Below are 22,619 nucleotides of genomic sequence, written 5' to 3'. Positions count from 1 at the left end.
AATATGACCAGTGTTGGTTTATGAACTGGTACTGATAGTCAGTGACTATCAGTTATCAGTGCCGGTTAGTATTACCAACCGGTACTGATATGAGTGATATTAGTGCCGGTTGTTTGTTACCAACCGGCATTGATAGGTGTTTCCCGCCTTTTTTTCAAAACGTAGTGGTTGCCGCCAGTACAGTGCCATTATCAAAATTTGGACGTTGCCGGAAATAGACACGCATACATATCAAGTTTCATCACAGCATATATACACAACCACATATAAATTTTATTTATAAAGAATCAAGTCTCGTCACAATATATATACATCGCATACTTATCAAGTTTCATTACAATAATCTTATGGAGTTTAAGATTTCTTGTGAACCGGTGGGTCTGAACTCTGCCCTTTTTTATGGGTTGAAGGTAACGAGAAAGACAATCTAATTTCATGGAACTCGCCGGTTGGATTGATGATTTCATCACTGATAAACCCGACAAGTTGTTCTTGAAGTGCGTTGATTTCATGAGGCATGAGATGTTCTTTGGACAGCTCGAGGATCTGCAATTTGAAGAATTGAATAAATCAATACATATGATTTTGGCGTATCGAACCTGAAAATTAGTCATCAATGTGTATACCGCCTACCTCTGGATCTTCCGGCAGGATCGAATCCTCTGTGTTGAAGCTGTGCATGAATTCCATTACATAAAAACCACATAAATTATTGCCCGGACCCTGCTTCCTACAAGGAAAGCCATGTCAGACTGTCCATTCTTTCGTGTATGGCCTGTATCTAACGCTCTTCTTGGTGTATCACGGGTACACTCTGTATGTGTGTGATTATTACCGTAAGTAGACTTAGATTCAATCAAATCAAATATTACAAGACCAGTAATGAAATGGTAGGTTTTACCTATGTAGCAAGTCAATGACGGGTTGGTAGGTTTCTTTCGGATTATCTTATGAGTCGAAAATAAAGATCTTGCTAATATCTGACTGGATGACAAGAAGGATTCAGTGAAAACTGTACATAGGTCACTATAGGTTAGTTGGTTCTAATTTCTAACGATGTATTGCTCAAAAAGAGTAGGAACACGTACCCCCAGTGGTAGGGTAAAAGTATGTATTTCTTCAATTGTAGCTTCAGAAGACACTGCAATACATAGTCCTCGGTTTTCTTTAGGTCGGTAGATTTCATCATTGTCGGGTTAACAAGATATGGGTCGATAAATCCCACATGCATGATGCACTCCTTTCTGCATCTTTGTACCTCCATTCTACACAAGGAATAAGTTAAGAGATTCAATACAATGGTACATAAATGTATATTGTGAATTATACATATACGACACTTACAGAGTCCAACAACTCAAGATAGACACGTCGAGGGCATCATACTGGTACAGTCGATACATTTCCTCGAAGAATATAAAAATACTGCCGTCCCCGTGGAGGAGATCTTGTTCCTTGACTCTGGCCTCGAAACTTTCCCTACCCTCCTTTGACTCATTCATGTACCACGCATGAAATTTCCAAAGTTGATATGTCAGTTTGGCCCACTCGTCCGGCGTGACCAATAGTTCGCCCAGCTTAAATTGCCATCTCTCAGCTACTTTGAGTGCCACAGACTTGTTAAAAAATTGCTCTCTTGTCATATTGGCATCCTTAAGGAATCTTTCTAGTTGTTGTTCTTCTCGTACCTGATCAATAGAAGCGTGCCTCAAGGATTTCTTTCCTTTGATACGCTCGTAGTCTGATTGACGCTTAGCCACAGCAGGTTTGCTCAGCGTCAAGAGAAACTTTTTTGTTTCTTCAGTGAGTGGTTTTTTCTTCTCAGGCTCTCTCTTTTTAAAAATTTTGTTGACTTCGGCGTTCACTATCGCTCTGTTTTCCTCTGTAGTTCTTTCATAAGGCAACTTCTCAAGTGCTGCCACCTTCTTAGACTGAGAGCGTGTTGTCAACTTCGGAGGAGTTGGCAATTTTGGTGGCAGTGTTGCTGATTTCGGAGGAGGAGGAGTCGGCTCACTTAGAGGCACTGGTGCTGACTTCGGAGGGGAAAGTGTTGGCTCCCTTGGTGGCACTGTTGCGGACTTTGGAGGGGGAGGAGTTGACTCTCTTGTTGGCGACTTGTGTGGGGGAGGAGTCGGCTCTCTTCTCGGTGACAGTGGCAGTGGCAGTGACAGTGGAGGAGTTGGGTCTCTTCCCGGTGACGGTGGCACTGGCGCCGACCGTGGAGGAGTTGGATCTCTTCTGTGTGCTGGGTCTGACTCCGCATCAGATGACTCGTCTATCTCATCTTCAAACAATATGTAGCGCTTGTGCCACAAAACGAAGCCACCCACGTTTGATCCGAGCCTCTTGGAACCCGTCTCTCCGGGGTAATCCATGTCAAGCTTACGGTACGGCTTTCGCACGGAGTCCACATGGACCTTAGCGTATCCCCGTGGTATCGGAAGATCGTTCAAAGAGAGCCCCTTCGACGCATTGGTCGACCTGCCCCATAGCCACCGTGATGGTAATGTTCATAGTGGGCACGACAAGCTTGCACACCTTGCTTTCTGTGATGTCATCCATGGGGAAACGGGCTAATTCTTCTTCTCTAAACTCCGCGGACACGCAGCTGCTCCGACGACCACCAGGGCTCATAACATTTTCTTCGTCTTGCTACTGTCTGATTCCTTGCTGAAATGATTATTTGATTTCTCTAATTTTGGCATCTGTCATCTGACGCTCTTGCACAAGTTTCTGCCGCACTACAGCCAGCAGGTCTTCCAGCTCTTCTCTCCTTCTCTTTCGACTCCTATAACTTTTGGCGGATTCTGGGAATCCCTCTTTCCAGGGCACCACACCCTTGCCTCTGGTGTGACCTGGGTGCTCCTTGGTTCCTAATGCCAAGGTTAACTGGTCGTTCTCCCTATCCGGCCTGAAAGAGCCTTGGGAAGACTGGGTGTGGGCATCTGCAATTCTCTGCATCACTTCTTCTCTATCGCTTTTGAAGTTCAGACTGCCATCTGCCGCCAAGGTCACCCCTCTCGCGTACAGATAGTGTTTCGCCCGTTCAATCCAGGGAGCCGTCTGAGGTGTGGCACCACTGCGGGTTACCTGTTCTTCCATCTCATCCCACTCATCGTATTTCCTCACGTACCCACGCGAGCCAGTTCTGTGGGGGTACACGTTCTTCTGGGAGTTGGCTTTGTTGATCTCGCTTAGTCTTTGTGCTTCCTCTGAATGCTTGTGCTCTATGAAATCGTTCCAGAATAGTTGAACCGTCGGATAATGGTCCCATTTTGGTGTCCGGCCCACCAAGCCATAATTTCTCCACAGCTTACCCTTGAAATTCTTGAACGCGATGGACATTGTTGATAGGGCACGATTCTTTGCTTTGGCCATGCTGCATCCTTCAGGGAACTCAAACTTTGCCAACAACTTGCCCCACATAAGATCCTTGATATTTTCGGGAACCACCCACACATCATCCCGTCTGCCTCTCCAAGTTCTGTATGTGACTGCGACATGGTCCCTCACCAGACACCCAATTGCTGTCTTGTACGGGCCTAGAATAACTTTTGGTCTCGTGGGCTCCCTGACTGTATTGACCTCCGCGATGATGAAACGTCCCTCAGGCATCCTGCTGGGACCTTGTCCACTCCTCTATTCTCCAGTCATCTCGTCACCACCCGGAGCATCAGCATCAGGGTCGATCTGACCCTCTGGTGCATCACCTTCGGCCGTGCCCTGCGCAGCCTCAGCGGCTGTCTCCAACTCAAATTGTTCCATGTTCAAGTACAACCTCGGGCTACTGTCCCATGTCTGGTCCAGGTCCATGTTTGCAGGCTCATCATGTACTGAGGCTGGAGCCGGACTTGAGGGACCTTGTATCGGAGGGGGGACGGGACGGGGCCGTGCACAACGGTTGGATTTCGTACGTGTCATTCCTACATCAACATTTTAGACACAAGAAGCACTTGATTTAGAGATAATCTAATACCGAATGCTATACTGGAACATAGAAGAAATGAGGAGATAGGGACGTAAAATGCAAGGGCATAAGACACACAGAAATGCAAAAGTACAACATATTGATCAGGTCCATAAGTACAACATACATCAGTTTCAGTTATACAAGTGTTCATAGCCAGAGTACAAAACACATAATAATCAGGTCCACACAAGCATTATACATTCAAACTACTCATCGCTATCATCACTCGGCAACCACCAGTACTCATCACCCTCAATGTGGCCAACATCATCGCCCTCAACGTAGTCATAAGGAACCACGTCGTTCGGGTCCACACTAGAATCCACATCATCACCCTCAAGGTGGCCATCATCTTGACGGTCCAGCACCTCGGCCGATTGAATGGACAACTTCTGAAGCCTTCTCACTACCTCCTCAATTTGGAGTACAAGCCGGTTCGCATCCATGGAGCACTTGCACGAACAGGGATCGAAGCTTTCGTTAGCCATCTTCCTTAGGTCTACAACTATATCATCGATCTTTTTGATGGTCCACACCCAACCATCAGTCATTATTCTACAACCATCCAAAACGGATAGGAAAACACATATGACATACCAATTTATGACAAAGCTATATATGCAAAGCTATATTCAAAGCTATATATTCAAATGAAAGGCACATATTAGAATCAATGACAAAACTATATATACAAAGCTAGTCCAATTATTGGAAATTAGTCCAAAGACTGTTGCCTCAGATATATACAGACGTAAAGAGAGAAAACCGAGGTAGCTTCCTTCTTGAACCAAGAAAGCTCATCACTGAGAGAAGCTACTCCACCCAGGATAATTTCCATGTCCGAGCTAGCTGCTTATTTGCAACACTTGAGCAGTACACTAGCTACAAACTATTCATGATGCTACAAACTAATGTAAGCACAAACTATTTTATGAACTTAACAATACTATAATTCCGAGTTCCTATGCGGTCAGATCAGAAATTTAAACTAGCGACCCACCAAAACTGATTTAGAATACTAGATGACTAAAATGACCAACACAATGCCAAACAAGACGGCAACACCAACAACAAGACTAAAATTACACCATGAATAGATTACCGTAGGAAAAAAATGATCCACCCCAACAATTACAGCATGAATAGATTAAAATTCAGTTATAAAGAAAATTTAAGCTGTAAATTCTGTCCAAAACAATTCCCAGTGGCGCCAATGCCACTCAGCATGGGCTATTGATTCTGTCATCCAAAGAACACAAAGGCATGATCACAGAATCATAGTAGCAGAATGCCCTTGGTGCCTAACATCCTTGACAAACAGATCACGGCCATCAGTTTAGATATTACTTGAAAATACAATAACGATGCACCTTAAGAGGTCCAGGAAACAAATATCATATTTCATCAAAGAAAAAATCACATGGACAAATATAATATGACTTATGAACTCACAGGTTCTGATATGGTAAAACAACACAAACATATTACAACGTGATAGCGAAATAGCTCACGGCCTTGCTTAGTATGCTCTATGTTTTAGAGTTTGTTTGGTCTTGGGTAAGACAAACATAGCACAACAAACATGTCAAAACTGACTCAATGTAGATGTATAATGCCAAAAGAAATGCGCCAGTGCCTTACGAATAAGAAATTGCTCCCGAAAGAACATGTCGAATGTGTCAGAATAGTTATGAACTGTAAACAAAATAATGTTGCAAATTTCAAGTGCCGCAAGGAATGACTTTCAAGTAACTTATATGTCTTGCCCGAGATGGTAAGCGAGCCTCACAGCAGTCAGAACGTGGAAGAAAGAGAATAAACTGGACTGCAGTACAACACAGGCTCTCTGTGGCTTTCCAACGGTATCGGCTACAATGTCTACTTCACAAACTGAATACAGTTAGTCTAAACAATGCAGGGATACAAAACAATTTAGAGCTAAAATCAACACTAGAGAATATATCACAGATTATCGAAGGAAACAGCCACACTAGCATTGCAGAGAACAACAAGACTCTCAACCTTAATGTACATTGCAGAACTGAACCGATATTAGAGACTATGTGGTGATAGGAACTTTGCAAGTTGCCTTGTTGTGACCGTAACCCCTACACCTGCTGCAGCGCACTGCCCTCTTAATTCCAATGCGAGGATCAGCTGGCTTCTCTTTTGGCCAGCCAACCCTGGAAGCAACCACGATAATCATGCAACGCAGGGCATCCAGGAAATGGCTTATGGGCGAGAACACACACACACTGAACTGAAAATTTGTATCTAAGCCATCACCTGCATAGCATGATTCATTCTCATCTTGTATTTTTCTATTGAAATGACATAATAAATTTTGCATTTCAATATCAACATTAACGTTGGCAAGCAGGAGAGGTTGGTGGGAAGAGAAGACTAATTGTTGGGCTTGAAGGGGATGGATGAGAGCAGGAGAGGTGATCCTCGGCGTCAGCGTCAGGGGCAGCGGCGGCTCCTCCTCCGTGGGGGGTGACTGCGGCGAGGGCTCCGGGGACGAATCGGCATCAGGAAGAGGCGGCGGCGCGTCGGGGCGGTGTCCGGAGGTGGCGGCGACGGAGGAGGCGGTGGCGCGTCGGGGTGGCGTCGGGAGGAGGCGGCGGCGCGTCGGGGCTCGGGTGACTGAAGCGAACAAGGAAGGCAACGCTAGGGTGAATAGAGGAACGAGGATGCGGCTAAGTGTTTGAGATAAATATAGGAGACGTATCAGTGCTGGTTCTATTTTCTAACCGGCACTGATACTAGTATCAGTGCCGATTATAGTTAGTAACCGGTACTGATGGTTGAAGTATCAGTGCCGGTTATATGCACAACCAGCACTGATAGTTGAAGTATCAGTGCCGGTTACTACATAGAACCGGCATTGATACAAGTTTTTCCAGCAAATTAATTCTTATAATGTGCTTTGTTTGACAAAATAAATGCTTTAATGTGCTTTGTTGCATATAAAATTAGTTTTAATTCTAGAAAGTTGCAAATAAATTTTATAAAATCATTTTAACTTGTTTTATGTTGAAAAATAATTCTAGAAAAATTCAATATGCACTCGATATAAATTAAAGTATATTATTACATCACCCATACATGTCCTTGATACAAAATAAAGCTTAACCTAAATATTATAAAAATTTCACCAAATACATGAAAGCTGCTTTCACTGAACGATTAATACTTCGTTATGGTCGTGGCGTATGTAGGTAGCTTCCGCAGTGTCATCAATGAGAGGCAGTTCGACATTCTCTCCAAAAGGAGGCAGGTCTTCGAATTTGTCGCAGTCTTCGTCGTCGACAACATTCTCAACACCGACGATTTTTCTTTTTCCTTGAAGAACCACGTGATGCCCCTCCTTGTTAGCTAGGTCCGGGTCCTTTACATAGAAGACTTGTGCAACATCATTGTCAAGCACGAATGGTTGTTCTCTGTATCCGACGAGTTTGAGGTCTACGGTAGTCATACCGTACTTGTCGACCTTGACTCCCCCTGTGAGTCTGACCCATTGGCACCGAAATAGAGGGACCATCAACTCACCATATTCAAGTTCCCAAATCTCCTCTATGAATCCATAGTAGGTCTCCCTGTTGCCAGCGCGGTCACAGGCATCAGTACGGACTTCGCTATTTTGGTTAGTACTCTTATTGTCTTGTGCTCGCGTATAAAATGTATAGCTGTTAATCTCGTATGCTTGGAATGTGCGAATCGTAGTTGACGGGCCATTTGCCAGCAGTTTCAACAGAGCATCGTCGGTATCCTTACCCATCATGAGTTGACGTAACCAATTACCGAAATTATCTCTATGCTCTTTTGCGATCCAATCATCTGACTTCGTTGGATTTGTGGAGCGTAGCATGCTCACATGCATTTTGGCATACGGGATCACTACAACTGCCTGTTGCAGAACCGCGAAGTATGCTTGAGTGAATGAAGCACGATCTTTGATATGGATTGAAGTATGACCTATCGTCCCTTTCCCCTTTAGCCTCCCCTCATAGCGAGATATAGGCATACCAATCGTGTTCAATTTCATATAGTCAATGCAAAACTCAATGACCTCCTCCGTACTCCACCCTTGGGCAATGCAACCTTCCGGACGACCTCGGTTAGGAACATATTTCTTCAGAACCCCCATGAACCTTTCGAAAGGATACATCTGATGCAGAAACATGGGGCCAAGGCTCTTTATCTCACCCACAATGTGAACAATTAGATGGGGCATTATATCAAAAAATGTCGGAGGGAAAATAGTCTCAAACTGACATATAGTATGGACCATGTCTTCCTGCAGCTTTGCCAGTCTGTTCGGATCAATGACCTTCTGTGAAATTGCGTTGAAGAACGAACACAGCTTAATGATTGGGTCTCGGACCTTATCCGGCAGAATACCTCGAATTGCAACTGAAAACATCTGCATCATTATCACATGACAATCATGAGACTTTATGCCAACTAACTTCGTATCTTTCATGTTTACAAAGTTCCTGATATTGGAGGAGTAACCGGTCGGAACTTTGACATCACGCAAGCAACCACACAGGCGGATCTTCTCTTCCTTGCTCATAGTGTAGCAAGCTGTGGGAAGTTTCTTTTTGTCGTTGTCTAATTGTATGTAGTGTAGGTTCTTCCTGAGGTTCATTTCTTCCAGGTCCAGCCGTGCATTTAGTGTATCTTTTGTTTTACCGGGTATGTCTAGTAAGGTACCAATTAAGCAATCAAACACATCCTTCTCCACGTGCATGACGTCGATTGCGTGTCGGACCATAAGATACTTCCAATAAGGCAGCAACCAAAATATTGACATCTTTTTCCACATGGGAGCATTTTGCCCAGCCTGCATTTTTGTACTGCCTGGCCCCTTTCCAAGTACAACTCTAAGTGTATTAACCATCTTAAATACCTGTTCTCCACTGCGAATCTTCAGAGCTTGACGAAGCTCCATTGTCCCGTCAAAAGCTCTTTTATTCTTGCAGTATGGGTGATCCGGACGGAGGAACCTACGGTGATCCATGAAGATCATTTTTCGGCTATTTTTTAGCCACCGCCCCTCCGTTTCCTCCAAGCACTGAACACATCCATTGTACCCTTTTACAGTCTGCCCTGATAGGTTACCAAGAGCAGGCCAATCTGAAATCGTCATGAACAGCATCGCGTGCAGGGTGAAATTCTCGCGTCTGTACTCATCCCATACCCGTACACCATCTTTCCACAGTACAAGAAGATCTTCCACCAATGGTTTGAGGTACACATCGATATCATTGCCTGGTTGATTTGGCCCACTAATCAGCAGAGGCATCATAAGGTACTTCCGCTTCATGCACATCCAAGGTGGAAGGTTGTAGATACAGAGAGTCACAGGACAAGTGCTATGAGTACTTCTCGTGTTGCCGAAAGGATTCATCCCATCCGTGCTCAACCCGAACCTTATATTCCTCACTTCATCTCTAAATTCCTTTTATTTCGAATCGAATCTCCTCCATTGCATGCCATCAGCAGGGTGTCTAAGCATTCCATCTTTCTTGCGCTGTTCGGCGTGCCATCGCATCAGCTCGGTATTCGCTCTGTTAGCACACAATCGCTTCAAATGGGGGACTATAGAGAAATACCAAGCCACCTTAACGGGGGGTCTTTTCTTCTTTCTCTTCACCCCTACGCCATCGCTCTCGATATCATCAACGCTGCTCTTGTACCGTGGTGCATTGCAAACGCGACACGCTTCCAAGTCTGCATCCTCGCCGTAGAACAACATGCAATCGTTTCCACATGCATGTATTTTCTCTACTTCCAATCCCAACGGGCAGACAACCTGCTTGGCATGGTACGTGTTTTTGGGCAACACGTTCCCCTCTGGAAGCAATTCCCGCAAGAATTCTAATAATTCATTGAAACCCTTATCGGCCCAACCATTGCTAGCCTTCATTTGCATCAGTGTCAGCACCACATGCAACTTGCTATGCTCATCTTTACAGTTCGGGTAAACTGGTGTTTTAGAGTCCTCTATCATGCGCTGGTACTTTTGATGTTGTCTTTCAATGGTGAAGTGGCCCCATCGCGCAACATTTGTTCTATGCCTTCTTCATTGTTGCCAACAAAACTGTCCCAATCATCGTTCTCGACAAAAGTATCTTCAAATGCTGACATATCGAAGTCTTCGTTAGCCGTCGGATCATTGACTCCGTCTCCTTCGACTGTTGGTTGCCCTTCATGCCCAACATCTGCAAGTTCACCGTGCTCAGTCCAACAGGTGTAGCCAGCCTTGAAACCCCTGCAAATCAAGTGTGCACGGATCTGCTCTATGTTTGAAAACTGCTTTTCATTCTTGCAGTCGACACACGGACAGCATATATAGTGCTCGTCACACTTCCCTTTTGGCTTCTTGTATGCCGCGGCAGCCCTAAAAAAAGCCTCGATGCCAACAATGAACTCTGGCCCTCATTCCTTGTACATCCATGACCGGTCTATCTGCAAATCATTATAATTAAACACATTGGACTTATAATCATTAAACATTTCAAAATCTAGAATATATTCATCGAATTACCTCGCATCCTAATTGGTCCCTATTTGAGGGCCCATCTCCTTCCGGTACTTGGGCCGGGTCGGGGGACCCGCCTTCCAAAAGCTGCCGAGTCTGATTGCGACCCGTGGGTGGATGTGCCATCCCTACAACACAGTATTTTATCAACTGTACATGTTAAATTCACTATGTTGATTAATTAACAGAGGAAATCTACTGGATTATTATTAAAATTCATGACTTTAAAAATATACGCAATCCACATACTAGAAAATTAGAGCTAGATTTTAGAGACATTTTACAAATACCTCCCTGATTTTTTATTCTTTGGATACCACTCGAATGACAGTTCTAGTGGTATTTTTGCAATTTTTGAATGGCAATAACGGTTCAACAAGTTGCAAAGTTGCAACTCGTTAAATCATCTACAATGATAAAATTGCGACCTTTCTCTAATATATATGGATATTTGAGCTCTTGCTCATTTCAAATTTCAACACCAACTAACAACCACCTAAATTCAAACCTAGAGAAATCTAACAACTAAAATCCAACTAAGAATCAAATTTAGATAATCTCTATACATCTAACAATGACAAAGTTGAAAACTTTACCTAAATTAGATCTCAACTACATCTCTAAATCCATAACCATGGAACAAGCACCATCCATCATCAACCCTAGAGCAATCTACCAAGTAATCTATCCAAATATGAAATATAGATCTCACTAACCTTAAAACAGTTGACTCTTCCAAATTTTGAAGGCTCCCACGCAAAAAAAAAAAACCTTGAATCGCCAAACAAAATGGCAAGGAGGCACTGCAACACTGGGCAACGGCGGCGGCGGCGGCTCTGTTCTAGGTCGAGACGGGGAAGAAGATGGTTATATATACTGTAGCAGGCTATCAGTACCGGTTTAAAGAGGAACCGGTACTGAAATACCACTATCAGTACCGGTTTGTTATTAGAATCGGCATTGATATATCAGTGCCGGTTCTAACCACGAACCGGCACTGATAGTTACTATCAATACCGGTTTTTAACTCCAGGCTCTCGATCGTGGGCGAGAGTTTTAGAACCGGTACTGAAGGTGACGACTATTATGTGGGGTTCTATAGTAGTGATATATCGGGAGTATACTTGAACTCAAGACTCTGTCAATGCATGTACTGTAACACAAGTGGTACATCAACACATATATAAATATATAGTTGACCAGTCCACCGTACCGTGTTGATCGTAAGGAGGATGACTTAGCCCACGGTTTGGGAAGGAATTTAATTTGGCATATATATATATATATTCAATAAAATTGAATAACTACATAAGTGAACAGTTATGAGCGAACGAATGTAACGAAGGGGTCAACCAAATCTGTTCATGTGTCATGTGACTTGTTCTATTCATATAACCATAGAACTTCTACATCTCTATTTCATTTTTCAGCATCCAAGGAGCTCCTCAAGTTTGTTGCACTTATGCTCTATACTCAGCTCTTCTAGTGGACTTAGTTTAAGCTGAGCTACTATGTATTATTGCAACTTGTAGAAGAGGGCATTTTTTACTTTCCCGTACAAGTGGCACCACTAGCCATTGCAATTGTCACTAGCGAGCGGCTGTGTATATATATGCCGCTTACAAGGGCTAGCTAGCTCTTGCACGGCAAAGCAAGAGCACAAGCAGAGAAGCAATACTTGGTCTACTGCATTGCTGCCTTCCTTGATCGTCGCCGGTACCTCGGATCCTCAGTTCGATCGCATTGAACAATGGGTTCAGGCAACGATTTCGCCGTCTCTGGCCCGATGCATATGATGGCAAGAAGTGGAGTTGGTTCTTCTCCGGCGACGACGATAGAGATTGACTGGTATGCCCACGCACTCTAGCTCGATAATGATGAAACCATGCCTTTATGCTCCTCTCATTACTTCTACGCAAATCCCTTCTGATTCCCTAATTAGATCATCTCCAACTATATTTTCTTCATTTCGTTTCCTTTCTGATTCCCCTTCCTATTTTCATTGCCTTTATTTTCTTTTATTTCCAACAGCCTCCCTTCGAACTGATAGTGCATTTTCAGTACCGATTCCATTTACAACTAGCACTGATGCCTGTTCGGACCCGATTTTATAATCCAATACAATTTTGGCTCACCTCGGCTCAGTCCTCACGTCCGCATCCGTAGAGCCTTATCTCTTTCCTCACGAGTCACGTCTAGCTCAGTCCTCCTCACATCTGCAGAGTGCCAGAGTCTTATCTCTTCCTCACCACAAGCCTCTCCCTCTCTCTCTCTCTCCCTCCCTCTCTTGAACTGGATTTCCTCCACCTCTCTCTCTCTGCTTTCTCCCCCTGCTCCTGCTCCTACACTTCTCCTCCTCCCTCTCTCATCCCCTCTGCGCCGCGCGGGCGTGTGCAGTGGCGGGGGATGAAGCGCGTAGCCGCCGCCCAACTCACAGCCCGCTCGTCTCCCCGGTGCAGGTGAGCTTGCTGCCGAGTTTTTGGGATCTGTAATTCCTAGGTTGGATTGGTTCGGCGCATTCTTGGGCTTGCCTGTCCATGGCAGAACCTTGGGCGGCGCCATGTTGGTTCTTCAAGTTCTTGATGCAATCCAGTCCTGTGTTGTTTTTAGATGCTACTACTTGTGAGAGTTGCAAGGAGCTGAGATCCATCTGAGGTTCAAGAATTGGGCAGCGGTGGAGAGCTGCCATTGGGTGCTGGCCCTGCTCTCCCAGCAGTAGGATCTGGCCCTGCTCAAGAGCATAGCTGCAGTAGACTAGTAGAGCTCATGCATCTTTTTTGTGTTGAGTTAGTGCGAGTGGCCACACTTGTATAGTGTTCTTGTGTTCATATATGGATGAGAGATGAGTCGATTTGATTGTGTTCTTGTGTTTGAGATGTGTTCTTGTGTTTGAGATGAGTCGAGCGTGCCGGCGGAGAGCGTCGTCGGCGGTGTGGTTAGAGCTGGCACGGTAGCAGAGAGCGCTGGCGGTACCGACAATCAAGCCGGCTCATTTCCTTTTTTTGTTCCCGATCCACATATCATTGCCGGTTCGTAGTTCGAACCGGCAGTGATTATAAGTTATTGTGCCGGTTCTAGAACCGGCACTGATAGTCACTGACTATCAATACCGAATAAAGAGTGTCGGTTGAAATAAACGACACTCTTATGCCTTTTTGCAGTAGTGTATATTATATTTTACAAATTAATCTCCCTTTGTTTATTTCACAATAGCTTGCTCTTGTTAGTGGCTTGTGTGGTTTCTCGTAAGCTCTCTTGTATTTTAACGCATAACTTGTTATTTGATACTTGCAAGTCAAAAGGATGTGGCGCTCTACGTATACTGTCCTAATATGGATTGGTACTTTTGTCAAGAGGACACAATGCATGTAGCTATGTGCAGTACTACAGTTTATGGTGTCATGGTAGATTTTCATGAATATTCTTCGTTTTCTTTTAAAAATAAAAGGTCTAACAGATGAACCGTAGGCCTACATAAGTGAACAGTTATGAGCGAATGAATGTAACGAAGGGGTCAACCAAATCTGTTCATGTGCCATGCATGTGACTTGTTCTATTCATATAACCATAGAACTTCTACATCTCTATTTCATTTTTCAGCATCCAAGGAGCTCCTCATGTTTGTTGCACTTATGCATCTAAGCTCTATACTCAGCTCTTCTAGTGGACATAGTTTAAGCTGAGCTACTATGTATTATTGCAACTTGTACAAGAGGGCATTTTTTACTTTCCCGTACAAGTGGCACCACTAGCCATTACAATTGTCACTAGCGAGCGGCTGTGTACATATATGCCGCTTACAAGGCTAGCTAGCTCTTGCACGGCAAAGCAAGAGCACAAGCAGAGAAGCAATATTTGGTCTACTGCATTGCTGCCTTCCTTGATCGTCGCCGGTACCTCGGATCCTCAGTTCGATCGCATTGAACAATGGGTTCAGGCAACGATTTCGCCGTCTCTGGCCCGATGCATATGATGGCAAGAAGTCGAGTTGGTTCTTCTCCGGCGACGACGATAGAGATTGACTGGTATGCACACGCACGCTAGCTCGATAATGATGTGCCTTTATGCTCCTCCCATTACTTCGACGCAAATCCCTTCCGATTCCTTAATTGTATCACTGCTACAGAACAGGATATAAGTAAGTCCCTATCATACCGGTTGCACCAAAATTGCGAAAAAAAAATATGTACCAGTTTTTAATCTCCCATGAGCGAAAAATGAGTGAACCGGTTATAACCAGTACTGAAAAAGACTATCAGTACCGTTTCATAGCTCTAGACTTAGACAAAAATCCTTATAACACAAGAGATCCACAGAGAGGTATTCCGAAAAATGAGTGAACCGGTTATAACCAGCACTGAAAAAGACTATTAGTGCCGTTTCATAGCTCTAGACTTAGACAAAAATCCTTATAACACAAGAGATCCACAGAGAGGTATTTCCAAAGCATTTATAATATACACACAGGAGTAGAGTATTACGCTCCGTGCGGCCCGAACCTGTCTAAAATCCCTCGAGCATTTACTCCACTAGCATCCGATCATCCGCCCCGCCTGCATCTCCCATATACTCTTATTTAATTCACGTACGAGGTGGATTCATAATCATTCTCCGGCTGAATCTCAAAAGAGTTACTCCGGATCTCCGTTTGAAAAGTTCATCCTCCGATAGCAGTGATGTCTGTAATATATCGGGAGTGTACTTGAACTCAAGACTCTGTCAATGCATGTACTGTAACACAAGTGGTACATCAACACATATATAAATATATAGTTGACCAGTCCACCGTACCGTGTTGATCGTAAGGAGGATGACTTTGAATAACTACATAAGTGAACAGTTATGAGCGAACGAATGTAACGAAGGGGTCAACCAAATCTGTTCATGTGTCATGTGACTTGTTCTATTCATATAACCATAGAACTTCTACATCTCTATTTCATTTTTCAGCATCCAAGGAGCTCCTCAAGTTTGTTGCACTTATGCTCTATACTCAGCTCTTCTAGTGGACTTAGTTTAAGCTGAGCTACTATGTATTATTGCAACTTGTAGAAGAGGGCATTTTTTACTTTCCCGTACAAGTGGCACCACTAGCCATTGCAATTGTCACTAGCGAGCGGCTGTGTATATATATGCCGCTTACAAGGGCTAGCTAGCTCTTGCACGGCAAAGCAAGAGCACAAGCAGAGAAGCAATACTTGGTCTACTGCATTGCTGCCTTCCTTGATCGTCGCCGGTACCTCGGATCCTCAGTTCGATCGCATTGAACAATGGGTTCAGGCAACGATTTCGCCGTCTCTGGCCCGATGCATATGATGGCAAGAAGTCGAGTTGGTTCTTCTCCGGCGACGACGATAGAGATTGACTGGTATGCGCACGCACTCTAGCTCGATAATGATGTGCCTTTATGCTCCTCCCATTACTTCTACGCAAATCCCTTCCAAACTTCCGATTCCTTATATCACTGCTACAGAACAGGACATAAGTAAGTCCCTATCATACCGGTTGCACAAAAATTGTGACAAAAAAAAATGTACCAGTTTTTAATCTCCCATGAGCGAAAAATGAGTGAACCGTTAATAACCAGTACTGAAAAAGACTATCAGTGCCGTTTCATAGCTGAAACCGGCACTAATACATTAGTTTCGGTTCCCGGCACGAATCAGCATTATATTGATAGTGCTTTTTCAGTACCGGTTCCATATACAACAAGTACTGATGCCTGTCTGGACTCGATTTTATAATACAATACAATTTTGGCTCACGTCGGCTTAGTCCTCACATCCGCATCTGTAGAGCCTTATTTCTTTCCTCACGAGTCACATCTAGCTCAGTCCTCCTCATGTCCGCAGAGTGCCAGAGCCTTATCTCTTCCTCACCACAAGCCTCTCTCTCTTCCTCCCTCCCTCTCTTGAACTGGATCTCCTCCTCCTCTCTCTCTTTGCTTTCTCCCCCTACTCCTGCTCCTACACTTCTCATCCTCTCTCTCATCCCCTTTATGCCACGCGGGCGTGCGCAGCGGCAGGGGATGAAGCGCGTAGCCGCCGCCCAACACACAACCCACTTGTCTCCCCGATGCAGGTGAGCTTGCTGCCCAAGTTTTCGGGGTCTATAATTCCTGAGATGGATTGGTTCAGCGCGTTCTTGGGCTTGCCTGTCCATGGCAGAACCTTGGGTGGCGCCATGTTGGTTCTTCAAGTTCTTGAGGCAATCCAGTCGTGTGTTGTTTTCAGATGCTGCTACTTGTGAGAGTTGCAAGGAGCTAAGATCCATCTGAGATTCAAGAATTGGGCAGCGGTGGAGAGCTGCCATCGGGTGCTGGCCCTGCTCTCCCAGCAGTAGGATCCGGCCCTGCTCAAGAGCATAGCTGCAGTAGACTAGTAGAGCTCATGCATCTTGTTTGTGTTGAGTTAGTGCGAGTGGCCACGGTTGTATAGTGTTCTTGTGTTCATATATGGATGAGAGATGAGTCGATTTGATTGTGTTCTTGTGTTTGAGATGAGTCGAGTGTGCCAGCGGAGAGCGCCGTCGGCGGTGCAGTTAGAGCTGGCATGGTAGCAGAGAGCGCTGGCGGTACCGACAGTCAAGCCGGCTCGTTTCCTTTTTTTGCTCCCGATCCACATGTCACTGCCGGTTCGTAGTTCCAACCTGCAGTGATTGTGAGTTATTGTGTCGGTTCTAGAATCGACACTGATAGTCACTGATTATCAATACCGAATAAAGAGTGTCGGTTGAAATAAACGACACTCTTATGCCTTTTGCAGTAGTGTATATTATATTTTACAGATTAATCTCCCTTTGTTTATTTCACAATAGCTTGCTCTTGTCGGTGGCTCGTGTGGTTTCTCGTAAGCTCTCTTGTATTTTAACGCATAACTTGTTATTTGATACTTGCAAGTCAAAAGGATGTGGCGCTCTACGTATACTGTCCTAATATGGATTGGTACTTTTGTCAAGAGGACACAATGCATGTAGCTATGTGCGGTACTGCAGTTTATGGTGTCATGGTTGATTTTCATGAATATTCTTCGTTTTCTTTTAAAAATAAAAGGTCTAACAGAATAAATTATTTTCTAAAATGAAAATGAGTCGAAAGTTTACGATTGCAGAATCCATATGCATTGCGCAAGCTAATCTGGATCAACCGCATTTTTCTGATTTCAGGGACAACGAAGAGCACCGCCGGTGCATCACCTCCTGCCTTGTGAAAGGGACTTATGTTCTGCAGAGCGATCAAACCAGGGGCGAGGCCCTCGCGCCGGCGTGGTGGGAGAGCTTCCACTTCAACCTGCTTGAAGCGCTCGAGTGCGAGATCCCCAACTTCCTTGGACCGAATCGGTTGTTCAGCGCCTTCTTTGAGTACGTGCCCCCATACGGCGGGCGCCGCCACAAGTCGGCTCCACGCTACATTGTCGCCTTCCGGGGCACCATGCTAAATGACCCCACAGCTCTTCGAGATATGTGCCACAACGCAAGCATCGTGCTCAACCAGCACCACAATTTCAACCGCTTCCGCAAGGCACGTGAACGGGTCGAAGAACTCATCGCCAATGGCAGTGTCACCGGCAGCAGCGACGTCTGGCTTGCGGGGCACTCGCTTGGCGCGTCGATAGCGCTGGACGTGGGGCACGAAATGGCCAGAAAGGGGTGCTACCTCCCGACGTTCCTCTTCAACCCGCCGCACGTATCACTAGCGCCGGCAGTCGACGTGCTGCCCATGACGGAGGTAGCGAAGGAGCATCTGTCCGCCACGAGCTGCGTCGTGAAGTACGTACTGGGAAAGACAGTTCTGAGAACCCACGGGGAGCGCATGGAGGCACTGTTCGAGAAGCTGTCGCCGTGGGAACCAAATCTGTACGTGCATGAGCGGGATGTCATCTGCAAGGGCTTCATCGACTACTTCGACCAACGGAAGCAGGTGCAGAAGCGGTTCCCCGGTGTGGCCATGTCGGCTACCACACTGTCGTACCGCGACATGTGCTACTCTGTGTTCGGCAAGCAGAGTGAGAGGGCGCACCTCCTGCCGTCCGCATGGCTGCACAAGAACTCAAGCTCGCACGGCAACGCGCACGAGCTCCAGCAGTGGTGGCACCCGGGACTTACGTTCAACTCCGAGCTATACAGCTGGCATTGAACGTTGCTGCACACATGCATACTAATCCAGTGCAGGTAAAAGTCCTACCCCCAATAGGTTTAGAGTCCTGATCCTCGTAGACTATTTCTCCATGCATCTTACTTGTTTCTTTCTATTGTTCTCTAATCCCTATAAATTAAAGGAAATACTATGTTAAGGTGAAATAGAATTTTGAGAAGACTTATGATAAGGTAAAATTAATGAGATTTTGAGAAGGCTTATGATAAGATCAAATAGGATTTTCTATAACAAACACTTTAAATGAAATGATTCTCACCCATATGGTCTTCATGGGTTGAGCATTTTGTTATAGGAGGTAGCGTGGGAGTCCAAGTTAACTAAAAAAGAACTCAGACTAGGTCATCTCCTTTCACATATTCTATTTAATAGTGTTGTAGGCTTGTTAGCTATTCTCGTATCCAGAGCCAAAGAGAAAGATCAAATAAATCGTGTTGTGTCTCATATAGTTGATGATGGTCAATCTATCTTACAATATGTAGATGTCACTATATTGTTTATGGAACATGATATGGAACAAGCCATGGAAATAAAACCCTTGTTTTGTGCATTTGAGCAATTAGCTAGATTAAAAATCAATTTCCATAAAAGTGAGTTCTTCTTCTATGGAAAGACTAAGAAATTTGAGGCTCAATATTCACAATTAATTGGCTGTGCGATTGGGAGTTACCAATTTAGATATCTTGAGATCCTTATGCATCATACACTACAGAAATTGTCATCAGTGTCGGTTAAAAACGTTATCAGTGGCGATTTTAACCAGCACTTACTCGACACTGATAATTCATAACTTTTAGTGCCGGTTTATAAACCAACATTGATAATGAATATCAGTGCTAGTCTGTGGTTATCAGCCAACACTAAAAAGGTTCCCGGTAGCCAAAAAATAAACGAGTAGGCTCGATTTCGAGTTAGCTCGGCTGCCGCTGCCGCCACTATCCCGATCCGACGAGTCACCGACCGAATCGCAGAATGGAACAACAACACACAAATGAAAGCATGTGATATTCCTCATACATCACAACATGTACTCGCGAAACAAACATACAAGAATCATACTTGTTGGTTTTTATCTCCATAGAAATTGTGAAGGATCCTATTCATCTGGATCTACTAGCTGCTAGGGCTTGTCCTCCAGATCTATGCTCATGGGACTCGCTATAGCCTACGTGATCATCCACACCGTGGTCTTCACCATGCTAACCGTTGTGACTAGTGGCCTTCTTACAACGTCGAGGGCTCCTACCCGCCGCCTGCAATGCTGCCGGTTGAGGCGGCAGCCATGCTAGCTCACATCCAGCCACCAAAGTTGAGGATGACATGCACCATGTGGCAAACAAAGAAGGGTGCCCAACATTGTCGCATGGCTCATGGGCCTCAACACGCTATTGCATGGGCAGACGAAGACGACCTGCATGGGGTTGCTTGCACGGGCGAGCTATGGTGGTTGGTGTGTGCTAGCTAAAGAGATAAGGGAGGGAGCAACTAAAGAGATAAGGGAGAGAGAGGAACCGTGCAGAAGAGATAAGGGAGAGAGAGAGAGAGAGAGAGAGAGAGAGAGAGAGAGAGAGAGAGAGAGAGAGAGAGAGATAGAGAGAGAGAGAGAGAGAGAGCCAGATCTCAACACACAAGCCAAAACCAAAGTGAATCAAAATTTCGGGTCCATTCTAATATTCAGTGCCAGACCGTAACACGAACCAGCATTGATAAAAAGTATCAATACCGGTTCATGGTTACCAGCTAACACTGAAGTATCAGTGCTGGTTTGTGTCAAGAGCTAACATTAATACTGATTACCAGTGTTAGTTTAGCGTAGGTCAATCATTTGATCGAGTGTGGGATGTTACGAACCAGCACTAATACTTCATCAGTTCCGATTCTAGCCAAGTCGGCACTAATGACACAACGCATATGACTTGTTCTGTTGTAGTGAAAGGAAGATAAACAATAAGGATTGAAAACTGTAGAAGAATACTTTCAGAAGAAATAGAGTAGCCGAAAATGGAAGCATTTATCGATTGGGGGTGTACTTGTACTAAATTAGTCAGTGCTAAGTAGTCTAGCTATGTATATGTTATGTTTTTTCGAGTTCCACACAGAGTTGTCAAAAAGTTAAATTACTATAGATCTGGATTTTTTTGGCAAAGTGATGAACATAAGAAGCAATACTGACTTATTAAATAAAGAATCTTGTGGACCTGAGAGAAAGGCGGTTTTGGAATTAAACCTCCTAATATTAAAAACAAGTGCCTACTCAACAAATAGTTAATTATTATTCAAACTTATAAAGAAGGATGGGTATGGCAACAACTATGTAGAAATAAATACTTGAAACAAAAAATAATTGAAGAAGTACGTATAGTGGAAACAGGGAGGCCCTTTTTTTTTTGTCTAGCCTTACGAAGGCTAATTAAAGACCAATTCCCTAGTTGGGGTCTTTCAAATTTAATAATGGAAACCAAACTCAATTTTGGGAAAATAGGTAGCTTTGCATGTCCACATTGAAAGAGCAATACCCATCCTTGTATCATATAGTTTGGAAGAAGCAGGCTACTGTAACTACTATATTGAAAGATAACACACTAAATTGTCCTTTCGTAGGGCACTTGATGGGAACAACTTAACAAGTGGATCAAGCTAGTAGCTAGAGTTGCATTTGTGCTGTTAAATGACAGTTTTTGTTCTCTACACAAGAATGGACAGTTTTCAGCCAAATCAATGTGCAAGGCAATATATAATCAATCGTGGTGTCATTCCATAAAATTGCTTCCTCTGGAGACTAAAGCTACCCCTTATAATTCAAATCTCTTTGGTCCTACAGAAGGGTGTAATTTTCACAGAATATAACTTAGCTAAGCAAAAATGGCAATGTAGTTAATTTTTTTGTTTCCTTAATAACAATGAGACTATATTGCACTTGGTTTTTTATTAAAAGTTTTCTAAGTTTATATGGCAGGTGGTCCAAGTTGGTTTCAACCTGGAGCCACCCAAGAATGACTCACATTTATTTGAAGCATGGTTACAACATATCGATTCTAGCAAGGACAAACCCCAACGTTTTGGTTGGAGCTAGTGCTCTTTGTTGGGCTATATAGCTGAGTAGAAATGATGTTGTCTTTGACAAGGCAAGGACACACTCTTACATGGAGGTTATCTTCAGGGAAACTCACTGGATTCGCTTCTGGGCTTTGCTACAAAAGGAGGATGAGGAATCAAGAATGAAGATGAAGTGGGCATACCAAATCTTGTAAACAACTATCCTTTATATCTTCACCAAGCATGTGTGGATGTTTACTAATAAGATTTGTCTTTGAGTTGCTTTTATTCGTGTTTAAGAACATTATGTGTGCATCACTTGTTGGTCTTCCCTTTATGTGTGGTATATTGTTGTAATAATGAATGGTTTGGTCCATAACTTACACAAAGTCCAGAATAAAGATATTCCTTTATCTAAAAAAGTAATCAAGCCAATTACACTCAAACTCAGTCTTTTAGCTACTAGTCATCCCATGGGGCCGTCGATCACATTCCTACTACAAAGCATTTTATGTTATGGAAAAGAATGCAAATTTTTTAAGAGGATAGCACATTTCGGAGCACCCAACAACTATGCCCAGTTTTCCTTTCAATAGAAAAAAGTCAGCACTATAAACTGAAATGTCAATTGGTTCAAATAATTTACATCAACACAATGGTTCTATTTTCCGCCTTCAAAAAGATTTAGTTGAGTACATGAGTAGGAATGCCTGAGTGATATAGCCAAGGGAAGTGATTGCAACTTACAATAACTATAGTAGGTTTATGAAATATTCAAAGGTATTTTCCCTCCCTACTTAGCCCAAGGCTTTGTGTCAGCGCTTGATGAACCAACGATCTTACAAATTTGTATGTAGGATGGGGGGATGCTTCGAGCAGATGAATCACACAGTGCACACATGATCTTATGC

The 22,619-nt window shown here is 44.0% G+C and overlaps 1 protein-coding gene across 3 annotated transcripts; it reads left to right on the top strand.

Moving 5' to 3' along the window:
- Nucleotides 1-12,658: 12,658 nt before the first annotated feature.
- On the top strand, nt 12,659-22,095 carry LOC133890146 (GDSL esterase/lipase At4g10955-like). Of its 3 annotated transcripts, none has more exons than XM_062330594.1 (3): nt 12,659-12,979; nt 17,685-18,689; nt 21,833-22,095. In XM_062330594.1, exons 1-2 carry the CDS (start codon nt 12,927-12,929, stop codon nt 18,652-18,654), a joined length of 1,023 nt encoding a protein of 340 aa, XP_062186578.1. In that variant the 5' UTR covers nt 12,659-12,926; the 3' UTR covers nt 18,655-18,689; nt 21,833-22,095. The 3 variants fall into 3 exon arrangements, with proteins under 3 accessions (XP_062186578.1, XP_062186576.1, XP_062186577.1); XM_062330592.1 differs by lacking the exon at nt 12,659-12,979 and adding an exon at nt 15,693-15,888; XM_062330593.1 differs by lacking the exon at nt 12,659-12,979 and adding an exon at nt 16,378-16,601.
- Nucleotides 22,096-22,619: the final 524 nt, after the last annotated feature.

This window comes from Phragmites australis, chromosome 14 (genome assembly GCF_958298935.1).
Source record: "Phragmites australis chromosome 14, lpPhrAust1.1, whole genome shotgun sequence".
In the NCBI taxonomy this organism is placed as follows: domain Eukaryota; kingdom Viridiplantae; phylum Streptophyta; class Magnoliopsida; order Poales; family Poaceae; genus Phragmites; species Phragmites australis.
This window is presented reverse-complemented; position numbering and strand designations above follow the sequence as displayed.